This window comes from Oryzias melastigma, linkage group LG13, assembly GCF_002922805.2.
Source record: "Oryzias melastigma strain HK-1 linkage group LG13, ASM292280v2, whole genome shotgun sequence".
In the NCBI taxonomy this organism is placed as follows: domain Eukaryota; kingdom Metazoa; phylum Chordata; class Actinopteri; order Beloniformes; family Adrianichthyidae; genus Oryzias; species Oryzias melastigma.
Window position 1 is genome coordinate 26687767 of NC_050524.1, and position 12329 is coordinate 26700095.

The window sequence follows — 12329 nt, forward strand, 5'->3', positions numbered from 1 at the left end:
AGGAAAACCGTAGGGCTGCTACAGCACATGTGTAATTTGGTCAAAAAAATTATTATTTTTCTGAAAAGTTAAGTTTAATTTTAAATTATGTTTGCTGATGGATTTACGAGATGGGAGTTTCAGTGGTCAATGCGGCTGTTAATAACAGGAACAGGATCATAGATTATTTCAATGTAGGGAAATATTTAGAAGCGTTGACTGTCAAATACTTTTTTACTCCACTCTAATATTCTCCACTGATACTTTCCTCGTAAACTTCCACTATTAAGTCCTCGCTTTAACATCCTGTTCCACCTAAACTTTTGGGGGTTTTTCTCCGGGTACTCCGGTTTCCCCCGTTAAAGCCAGCCGCTAAAATTAGTTTTAAATTGAGCAAAGCAAAATTAAAACACAAAAAAAAATAACTCTGCCTAAGTGATTTTTTAAATTACTTTGCCAGTCCCAAGCCTGGATAAAAGAGGAGGGTTTTTTATTGTGTTTTCAGTTCGTTTTTAAAGCAGGTGAACATCAAGACCCTGTTACATCACCCAGATAGGCATCACCAGGGCCCCCACTCTTGAACCAGACGTTAGTTGGGGCTCATAGACGAACCTCTTTGGCTGGGGCTCGCCACGGTCCCACAAGTCCCAGCCAGGTTCAGCTTGAATAGACGACATGGGATGAGTCTGGAGGAGAAGGGCAGGGAGAGGGAAGTCTGAGGATCTTTGCTTAGACTGCTGCCCTCACGACCCGGTCCCGGATGAGCGGAAGAAGATGGATGGATGGATGGGATTAGTCTCCTGTTGGCCAACAGTCTGTAAGAGAACTCCAACGGACCAGGCGCAATGTGCTTTGGGTGGCATTCGAAGGATGGTGCCTTGTGACCCAAATCCTGGTCATGGAATTTTGGTTCTGGGGACATGGAACATCTTCTCTCTGGGAGGGAAGGAGGCTGAGCTTGAAAGGTAGTGGCTAGATATAGTTAGATCCACCGCCATGCACATCATGGTCTCTGAAACTCAGTCCCTCAACAGGGGTTGGACTCTGAACCATTCTGGAGTTGCTCATGGTGAGAGGCGACAGACCTTTGTGGGCTTACTTGTGAGGCCCCAGTTCAGTGTTGGACTTCAACCCGGTAGTCAAGAGGGTCATGTCCCTACCCATCCCTGGTGGGGGGGAATCGGTTCCCAGGCAACAGCAGCTGTGTCCCCTGGTTGCTAGCTTCCCGGCCCCGGAGGCTCTCTCTTCACCCAGAGAGAGGGACCCCTGACCTCTCTGATGAGACCATGAGCTGGGGATCATATTACACCTGAGCCTGGGGGTGGCCGTCTCCGTGTGATGGGGTGTTGGTCCTTGCCCTCGGGTACTGGGTCTCTCCAAAATGAAAACAGCAGGTTATCCTGGTCAGGCCATGTTCACAACACTCTTGCCCAGTACTCCTGGGTGAAGGGCTTCTAGTCTGCTCCTGTGCCTTCCTGGTTTCTGACATGTGGGGAGCCTGTGAGGGTCCTGCTGGCCCCAGTCAGAGTGGCTGACATGATTTCCCGGTAGGCGGATATGTCAAGCCCCCTTGAGGACTACAAAACAATGTATTGTGGGAACTGTGTCCTGTCAGTTCTTGGAGTTCAACGTGTCGCTGATCAGAAATGACCAGCTGCACCCGCCTGAGTAGGTGTCTTGCACCCGCCTCTTTCTCGCGATGTTTTCATGAGTCAAAACTACCTAAGATGCACCGCAATCCAGGCGATCTGCACAGTGCTATGTCCAACGAGATATATCACTAGAGGTAGCATGCTAGCATGTTGCGTGCACAAAGTTGGACGCCATATTGGAATGGTATAGATGCCTGTTTATTGCTGTGTTACAATTGTGCAAACAGAGCTGGGAAAAAAAGAATGTGACTTTTCACTTGTAAATCAATGATTAAAGAAGAACTTCTAGAAAACATTTAAACAAGATCTGAGTGAGTTTACTCTCAATAGTGAATGTTAAGGCTGATCTTGTATCCTATTAAAAATCAATGGCAGCTTTAGACTTCTCCCTATTTTCATGTTTTTTGGACGGACCACCGATCTTTTTGTTTAATGGAGGATGACCGTGGTATTTATATGTGTTTGACCTCAGATCAGACCAGACCAGATCAGACCTGGTAATTAAATTACTAAGGGGAGAACAATAAACTAACCAGCATTTCCTCAGTAGCAAAGAGTGAAGGGCCCGGTGCTGAATCCCCTTCCAGTGGGCGCACCGGGACTTGTGTCGTATGAGAGACCGTCTGCCTGCTGTCACGCCAGTGGCCGAGTCCTTCTGATAAAGGCTGGGTGGTATCCACTTGTAGAACTGGAGCCCCCAGCCCAGCATCGCTTCTCCTGCCGGATGAATTTATCCCATGGTGTTGCGTCAAGGCCAGCTCTGGCTGTTTAATAAGTCCCGGCTGCTGCGTTCTTTAAAGACTTAAAGAAAGCTGCCGCCCGGACCTCGCCACTCCTCGTCATGAATGGAGTGCCCACTGAGCCTTCACTCCCGTCATGCTGATCCAGATATAGAGCGGCTCATGTATAACGGGGACTAGCGGTCTACAGCGATGTTGGCTACCCACCGATCCATTTATAAACACACACCGAAGAGTCTAACAGCTTGTGTAAATCTCAGTGTGTATAGATTTCAATAAAATCATAACCATGTATCAGGTATGCATTGTGTTTCCTATATAATAACCTACTTATTTATAAAAAGTTTGAAATGTCATTAATGTGTTGCACTTTGTTCAAAAACATTATTACCATGAACTGGGAAGTATTTTTCTGATGATCAAAGTTTTTCTCCTTTTTAAAATCGCACCAAAATGGAGCACTTTATGGCTAAGCCATGTCTCATTGTTTTTATACCATTCCAATATGGCGTCGCTCTTTACGTATCTTGGCCAATAGTAAAAGCCTGTGTGCTATCTCTAGTGATATCTATAATTCATTGGGCAGAACTAAATAAATAAAAAGTAAATACAAACTGAAAATGATGTGTAAATACATTTTGTATGAAAAATGTAAAAGATTAATATAAACAAAATTATTTATTTAGAATTTGATACATTAAAAAATACACCAAAACGTTTGCTATAACGTGTCAAAATTAACTTTCTCATCTTGAATACTTTAAATTAATCAACGCTATCTCTTTAGTTAAACGAAATATTATAACCTAGATAGAATGAAAAAATATATAATACAATTTAAATCAATTTATTTTCAAGCAATCTTGATTTTTTTTTTTTTTCATGTTTGGGGTTTCCCCGTCACTTTATTTGCTTTATTTGCATTTATTTTCATTTAAACTGGTATATAATCATTGAATGTGGTTTCTGTGCGTAGCCTGCATGAGGTGGTGTCGCCCGGGCAGCCCAGGACAGCGATGGCCCCTCAGTGACTGTGGGTGGTGCGTCTGCACGGAGGCTAGTACCGGCTAAAAGTCCACTCATTTCTTTCAAGTGAGTAGCTGAGACGGTGCATCAATAAGAGAGGCGTGGGGCATTTCCCCCCACAGATAAATATGATCCATATCTTATAAGCCAGAACTAAATGCACGCGACACTTCCACGAATCACAGGATTCTTTTTGTTTAGGGCATGTCGAGGCTGCGCTCACTCTTCTTGGAATTATGTTTCAGAATATATTTGCTTTATGCGTAAATGTATTCTGCACTATTTATACTGCATCATCTCTGGAGCTGCAACCAGGCATGTGAGTAACTTGTTTGAACGCTTTTTAGTGTCATAATAAAATGTAATAATTTTCTGTATCGCTAAAAGTGTTTCATTTAGATATTTTAAAAACTCAACCACCATCGTAAAACTAAAATTTAGACCACTAAGTACTGAATAAATTACTTTAAAAATGCATTTTTCCTTTGATTTTTCTATTTGAAGTTCTTGTTTTTATTTTACGCAATGTCCACTAGGGGTCACTGTTTTGAAAACATTTCATGTAACAAGTCTCAGTCCACCGTACTAAAGTGTACTAAACATAAATATTGTTTTTTAGTTTCAAAATAACACTCTAATATCAGTGAACTTAACTTTAAACCACTTTTATTTTGAAGCCAAAAGTCTTGGAAAGGAGGTTTGGGATTCCTCTGGGCATCTTACCTGGAGTGAAAGCAAATATATCTTTTTTTATGTATTTTATCTTTACTGTTTCTCAGGCCAAATGTTTGCACTGACCAGAAGATGTCCTTGCTGGGGAAACGTCAGCCATGTGTCCATGCTTTTACCCACATGGTGAAGGTGTGGAGGCAGGGCTGTGCAAGCCCCATGTGGTGCTCAGGATATGAAAGAAGGTCAGAGAGAATCCTACTTACACAATGAAAATACATTAAAGGTTCAAATAGATTGTTTGATAAGTTTGAAATGATCATCAACCCCCTACACTTCATCCGTTTCCTCCTCAGGACAGCATACTACATGTCTTATCAACAGGTGTATAGCATGGATTTGCACACAGTCTATAAGTGCTGTCCTGGATGGACACAGAAGGAAAATGAGATGGGCTGTTTTCATAGTAAGTGCATAAGTTGAGCTTTTTCACATCACTCTATAAAAATGTACAGTTGCTGGAGTTCCTGCAAACTGTCTGTAAATGCTGTGTAACATCTGCAGGAGTGTGCAATGGCGACACTTGTCTCAACGGAGGAAGATGTGCAGAAACCGGGGATCGGATTTGTCATTGTCCTTCAGGATTTGAAGGGACGCACTGCCAGCATGGTGAGTTTCAGCTTCACCTACAGGTTTTAAAGAGAACTCAGATAAATGGCAGTGTTGTGGTGCACACAAAACACAGTTTAAATGAGAATGTCTTGAGTACATCCACTCAAGTTTATGGTTGCATTGAATTTCATTAGAAATTCACCTCTAGTTTGTTTTCAGGACCGTTGGTATGGAACAAATTACCCAACAAACTCCTAAATTATATATGTTAATAAAACACAAACAATAGTGAACTTCAGTCACAGCTTCATCTCTTTTATACTGTAAAATCTGTTATTTTTGTGTTTGCTCTTTGTTTTGATCCCGTCAATCATGTCTCTCCATGTCTGTAGAAGTAGAAGTCTAAACCAGGAAACAGTTGTTAAAGTCTTAAAGGACTCTTCCAGAAGGGGTCCCTTCCCCCCCACATGCTCACAAGTACAAAAACACACACTCCAGCGTAAAGAGGTTTACTGCTTTAACTCGTTGACTTTCTCAGCAGGGAGATATCCTCTGTAGGCCAACAGGCTTATTAGTGCCGTCCTTCCGCTGCCTGCATTTTACAAGAGTGTGTTGTTTGTTAGAGTCCAGCTCTTTTGCCCTGGCAGGAATTCTCTGTATTATTTTGTTCAATACTTTTTACACTTGATCAGAAATCCTCTTCTCTTTTACCTCTTGTGCTGGAATCCTTCATGCTGCTCCTATCTTTTAGTATTTAAATAAAAAAAAAAAGGTTCTGTCTCCTTTCTGCTCCGGACACATTCATCCACACTTTCCTGCCAGAGTCGTTTTGCTGGCAAAGAGGAGAAGGTCCGGCTCCGGCCTTCAGCCACGTTTCTTTTACTGAGCTTCAGCTTCAAACAGGAAGCTCGTACTTACTGATGCTCAGACAAGTTAGTAGAACCGTGGATTTCCATCAGTTAACACAAATGTGGGTTCATCTGCCCTATTGCACCTCAAATTCTCCTTAGTAAACAACAAAACTTGCACAGCTACGTTCTACCATTAATTTCTTTAACACAGAAAAGCTTAAGAAGGTTTTATAAATGTATAGATCACTTCTGCTGTCTAGCTTCTTTAAAACTCACATTACTGCTGAATTAATTTAATTTCTGGAAATTACTTTTGTTTTACAAATTGTTTCTTTTTTTACTTTTGGTTTCTATTTTTAGTTCTAAAATGTAAAGTTTTATCATCATTATTAATCATTATTTTGTTTTTTGTTTTTCAAAATTGTCGTGATCTTTAATATATTTTGTCATTGAGTGACTTGTTGCTGTAATTTTCCCTTTAGGCCCCATGTTGAAAAATCCTTGAGCATGAAGATTTATTTAAATGTGATAACAATTGACTGTATATGAGAACCAGTCTGAGAGGTAACAAAGAATTGATAGTTTTTTACATTTATACTTTTATAGTACACAACACAATAGTTGGAAAAGTGCACTAAAAAGCAGGAACATTGACATATTTGCATTTGTATTGTGGAAATAATATAAATTAGTTTGATTCTTTCAAAATATAACAGCATTTCATACAAATTCTACTATATCCTGTGATTTTTCCATTTCCCTCTATTTATCTTTAACTACTCTTGCATGAAAAATTGCCCTTTGCTTGGCTGTTTTCCAGCATCTAAAGCAATCTATAAAGCATTTACCTGAAGCAGATGCACAAAAGCTGCTCTTCAAAGATAATTTAGTGTGATCCTCAGACCATGTTTTTCTTCTTTTTTCATACCCTTTGCTGTGGATGTGTACAGATGTTTTAGAGCTTGTGCTGATCTTCACGAGGCTCTGCGGGCCAAATATTTTAGCTGTTTGATCTTCATATTCATTGTCAACATGATGCTTGTGCCGTGTTTGAGATCCATACGTGACACCTCTGTTTCTGCAGAGACCGTCAAAAGGAAACTCTTCAATAGGGATGTATGATTTAATGCAGAATAAGATCGGATGGCACTACAGGCTATGTTTGGCTTAGTATTTTGGGATTTTGCTCACCGTTCACAAATTGTTCATTGGAGATGTTTGATTTAATCTTCTCTTGTGTCTGTTATGCTCAAGTGTTGACCATACTTTGTGTCAGTTGTTCACACTTAGTTTGGGGTACTACCATATTTTCTCCACAATAGGGTCCACCGTATTATAAGACGCTCCGTCAATGAATGGTCTATTTTCGTATTTATGATGTATATAAGGCACACAGAATGTGCTTTGAGCAAGACAAGAGTCAGAGATAAGTCAGTTAGCCAATCAGGCTTTATTAACTCCATTCACAGTTACTCTAGAATTTACTTGTAACATGCTACATGTTAGCCACGTTAGAAGCGTTAGCATGTTTACATACCTTTAACTCCTAACCTTGGCTGATGTTGCTAAAGTAAATGTTACTGTAACTATGCTTACTCTTTACTTTGTTACTAACACAAACAAAGCAATTTGACACAGCTAAATGTTAGCCGCGTTCACGTATTCACAATAACACCCACACTTTTTTGCAACTTGTAAAAAAAAAACTGACCGATTCTGTTAAAACAAACGTTAGGCTACAATAACTTCCAACCTTGTTACTAACACGTGAAGAACAACAGTCCCACACAGCTACATGTTAGTGGATTCACAAAAACATTTTTGCAACGTGAAAAAAACAGACTGATACTGCTAAAACAAACATTCTGGTGGCTACGCTAATGCCATAACTTGTTACTACCACGGAAAAAAACATCAGTTTGACCCTGCTACATTTTAGCGGATTCACAGTAGCACCCAAACTTTTTTGCAACTTGTAAAAAAACAGACTGATACTGCTAAACCAAACGTTTCTGTGGTTACTCTAACCATGCTACTAACACCACTACACATTAGCGACATTAGTATATTCACAATAACACCTAAACTAGTTTGGAATTCATAAAAAAAACAGAGTAGCATTTTGACAGAGTGCAGTGTATTTCTCATCAGTAAATACAACCAGAGTTATTCTATGTAAAGGCCTTATAGTGTGGAAAATACAGCATTTCTTTTTTGGAACATCTCTTCTTAGCAGTAAATGATCCTCTGTTGTAAGAATCGACATGTCATGTCATACTAATGTGGAAAGCCCATCGCATTGGGTGTCTTCAAACTTCTGTATCAGCCCTACTATCATCTCCAAAGTGAAGTACGACTTCAGTGAACCTTAGCTTTTAAGCACTGTTGGGCCATGACAGACTTGAACTTTGGCAGAACGTGCCCTGAGAGAACAGCTTGGGAATGGTCCTCGCTTGCTCTCTCTTTTCATCGTTCATCATCAATCGGTCTCTTGTACTGCTACGCCCTTTGGTGTTCTTGCCAACTTGTCGCGGTAGAGCCCACTGTGTGTTGTGGGGGTTCACTGGCCACCTGCTTCCAATTTCTGGAATGAGACAGTAGGCATTGTTCATGGAAATGTATGTCAGACACCGAAGCCACGGGGTTGACACTGTGAGATACTAAACATCCTGGATGTAGTCCAAATCATGCTGAGTTATGAATGCATGTTATCCCGCCTAAAATACCTAAATCTGATAATCTTCATAATAGGCTCTGCTTTAGTTAAATTTGTGAAAGTTTATGAAAACACAAATCCTGTCCAAGGACTAAAAGCATCTGGTCTTTCCAAAAAAAAAAAAATCTGTCTGCTTGTAAGTTTGGCTTTGTATGACCGAGTATTATCAGAAAACAGATTTCTTCTGGTCAGACTTTTGTTTTGGAGTTAACAGTTGAGAAATCGCCGCTTCGCCGTAAACCATAGTGGTAAAAGTTAATCCGGCTATCATAAACTGGCTGCTTTGCATCTGTTACCCATGTTGTTTCTCCTGAAAGATTGTAAAACGACAAATGAAAGATGTTGACTTTTGCAGCAGCAACTTCTCATATTATCCTGCTGGGATTTTCACATGAAATGACTTCTTAGCAGATGGTGCAATTCTTAAAAAAAGCCAAATGAATCTGCTGCCTGTTAAACCCATCGTGTGAGTTTACAGTATCTCTAAGCACGTGAAGTACTTTAGCTGAGGTTCCTCATCTTACTTTTTGAAAAACAAAGTTTGCATCCATGATCCTGACCGGGAACAAATAAGTTTAGAAGATGTTTTTTTTCTATTTTATTTAATAACCAAAGTTCTGCATCTTCATCTCAATGATTAGTCATTTATGCACATCTGTGTTTAAATCAGAAACATTTTTATTGCCTCAATTTTTCACTAAAAATTTAAAACCTCTTCAACTTCTCTTTGTTTTGCTCCAGGCTTGATCTGTCTTATTTATGAGTGACAAGTTATGATAACAGACAAACAGATCAAATCTGTTACTAGATTTGATCAAATCTTATTGAAATGATTCCAATCAAATGATATTTTTTGGTCATTTACATTTATTTTTGGTGTTACATCTATTAATTTTATTGTTTCATTGTTTGACTTGATTATGATGTTAATTATTGTGGTGATTAAACAAAACTGTTAATAATTACAAACAGGTTCTCTTTAATAAACTGAAAGTTGTACTTTTGGATCCAATTGAGAAACTGAGATAGTTTCTAAATGATCACATTAGGGATATACTGTCGCTGACATGTTACCTATGTTTAAAAACTGATGTTCTGTGTTTTAAACCTCTTTGTCATTGCTCCAGAGAGCTATCATCCTCTGTAAATGTGGTCCTTCACTGCTCTGCATGTGAAAATTTAATACCAAATAAAAAAAGTTATAGTTTTATTGCAAGTCATTCTCTTTTATCATTATTTTAAAGAATCTCAGTCAAAAGTCAGCTGGTGCTCCCTCATGTCTGGACCTTATCATCGTATATGAAACCCACCAGAGTTTCTGCTCACATGAGTATCCAAACACTCTGAGTGTGCTTCTGTGAGTGGGTTAAATCGATTTCCCTTGTACTGGAAAAACATTGATCCAATGTGTGGAATTTGGCTGATGATGCTATAGAATTTTTTTTAATTAAATTATATTGTAACTGAGAAAAGTTCATATCATTAAGGCTGTGTTGCACTTACGCTAAGTACAATTTCTTCATTGTCCACTGATATTTTTTGACGTTTTGTGATTCAGTTTCATTTGACCCTGCTTCGTCTTCAACTCTGATTGTTTGCTGCCTGCCCTGACCCTTGCCTGGACCCTGACCACTCTGGTAGTTCTCTGATGCCCTCATGCTCGTGTTTGACCTTTGCTTGCCTGACCCTGATTTAGCTTTGTGGACTTCTAGATGTGCTTCTCTCCTGTTCTTCTGTCTGTGCCAATAAAACCTGCTGCACTTGGATCCAGCCGCCTGTGACATTAGTCACATTTTCGAGATGCATCTGCAAATTTGTGGTTTTCCACGACCCTTCTACATATTTCCACGTATGTCTAAAGGACTTTCACGCATGTACCACTGATTTAGGCCTATAACTTTTATATTACTTAAACAGCACACATTTCACGGTAAAATTACGTAATTAATGCACGAGTCGCTGATAGATAAACAGCAAAATAATCATGGATGATTGTCGTATTGTGTGACGGGTATATAAATCGGTCGTTATCTCACCCCTCCAGCAGTCTTTACTAAGTGGGGGGTCTCTCACTGCCCCTTTCTGGGTCACGGAAGGGGGCCAGGTATGTGGCGGGCACGGATGCAACTCTCTACCGGGGCCCTTCTCGCAGATTTCCCCAGGTGTGGCTCTCTCACTTGGGATCAAACAAAGACCCTTTTTAGATTTAAAGTAAAGCCAACTGAACTTCAGTGAAACTGTGCTCCATCTCTCTTCCATTTTACTTTCTTTGTAGAATAATTTCAACAGGAATGGTCTTTTTTGTACCTTAAAAAGACTGCAACAGCAACACTGCTGCTATTGTCAGTTCTCGATCAATTCTTCAATACGTATCTGTACCCTTTACATCCCTAGTGGAAACCACGATGTCAGGATCGTCTATAATCAAGATGTGTAAAAGTAAGGATACGAAAGGCAGAAATCTCTGAAGCATCTGTGGATGTTCTTGCAGTTTGAGGAAACATTGATGTCTTTCACAGGTTTGGAAGGAATCTGTAGCTTTAAGAGAACAAACCATGGAAGCCAAGGTTGATCTTTTCTCAATTCTTGAAATTGTAGTGCTGTGAAATTATTTCATTGATGGTTTCTGAGGTACTTTATTAACAGCGGTTGAAGTGCTTTTCAAATATACTTTTTTTTTCCTGCATTTCTTTTGAAACCTTGAATTATCTGCTAGTGCAGCTGCTAGGAAAAAAGCCAAAAAGGTGAGAAGGGGAAGCATTTTCCACAGGCTGAGGAGCCAGAATCCCTTTCTGTCCAGCTCTGTTTTTCTACTGGTCCTCTACCTACAGTTTGTTGTGGACAGAGCAGGACTTCTCCTCCCGCTTAAGACTATTTGGGCCACAAATGCTTACTTAGTTCTACACAACCTTTAGTTTTTTAAGGGAATGATGGATATTGCAGACGTCCATGTAGTGCATTTGGGTAGTATTTATGACAAAGGTAACTGTCAGATTTAAAACACTGTATCCAAAAGCACATAAATTATTTTGATCTCTTTCAAGGTGAACCCCATAAACTTGTATAAAATAGGGGCCACAAATAAAATCCTTTTTTAGTATATCTGCGCCAAATCCTGATCCTAAACAGCAGCGGTGTTCTGTTGCTCTACGCAGCCTCTTTAACACACAGGACATCCATCTCCAGTCGTCTTTCACTCGTCTTTCTGTGGAAATCATCATTTCCCAAAAACGTTATATTCTTTCCAGATGTTGCAGACTTATTTAGCCTCTACCATGACTTTTTTGCTTTGTTTTTGTCAATTAGGAAGATATTTTTGATTTATTTCTTTAGTTCTGAATTACAATAATTTATAAAAATGTCCATTGTTACCTGATCTTTGAGGGGCACCAAATAGATTCCTGAAACTTGGACAGATTGTATGCAACTTTTTTTCTCTTGTTTTAATGCAGAAGCTTTAGGATTTCCTGATTAAACTTAATGAGCTATTTGTCTGCTCAAGTAAACAAAATAGTAGTCCTCCCATGCCTTTAATCTTTTGGTGAGATTAATTAGTTATGCCCTAATTCATCTATTTTATATATATGGCCCTCAAGGGTCACAACACAAAACTTTAAGTTCAGAACACAACCTGCAAATTTAGAACCAAAACCGCACAATCTGGCAACATGGTGACATTAGTTTGTCTTAGTCGCTTTAGCCCGATGGAAATTTCAGAATAAAAGCAGTGTTACTTCCTTTTTGACATAATTTGTGTTGTGATGTTTTATTAAAAAAAAATACATTATAATAAACTTTTTTTTTGGCAAAAAAAATTTCAAATGCAATGTTATGTACTCTATTTTCCCAGTCTAATGAGCATGGATGCACACTGTTTTTTGGAAAGAATGGGAAATGTGTAGGGCACTGGTTTTTTGAACTGTAGATTCAGACAGCACTACAAAATGCAGAACACACAATGTGGTAAGAAGTGAAGAAATTCAGACATTATCTGGGTCTATGGCACAGGGCGAACATTCATGACAGTAAACATCCTTGTTTTATATTTGAGAATATGACCCTAGGCATAGACTAAAAATGAAAT

General features: G+C 39.3%; 1 protein-coding gene across 3 annotated transcripts in view; it reads left to right on the forward strand.

The window, feature by feature from the left end:
• Positions 1 to 3352: 3352 nt before the first annotated feature.
• The window catches only part of megf6 (multiple EGF like domains 6), a 56574-nt gene continuing 47597 nt past the window's right edge, over positions 3353 to 12329 (forward strand). For 2 of the 3 annotated variants that reach the window (XM_024277798.2, XM_036214944.1), the window contains exons 1-4: positions 3353 to 3716; positions 4177 to 4311; positions 4423 to 4532; positions 4631 to 4735. In XM_024277798.2, the coding sequence (XP_024133566.1) occupies positions 3634 to 3716; positions 4177 to 4311; positions 4423 to 4532; positions 4631 to 4735 (433 nt within the window). In that variant the 5' untranslated portion in view covers positions 3353 to 3633. The remainder of the gene's footprint in view (positions 3717 to 4176; positions 4312 to 4422; positions 4533 to 4630; positions 4736 to 12329) is intronic. The other variant, XM_024277796.1, reaches the window with a different exon arrangement.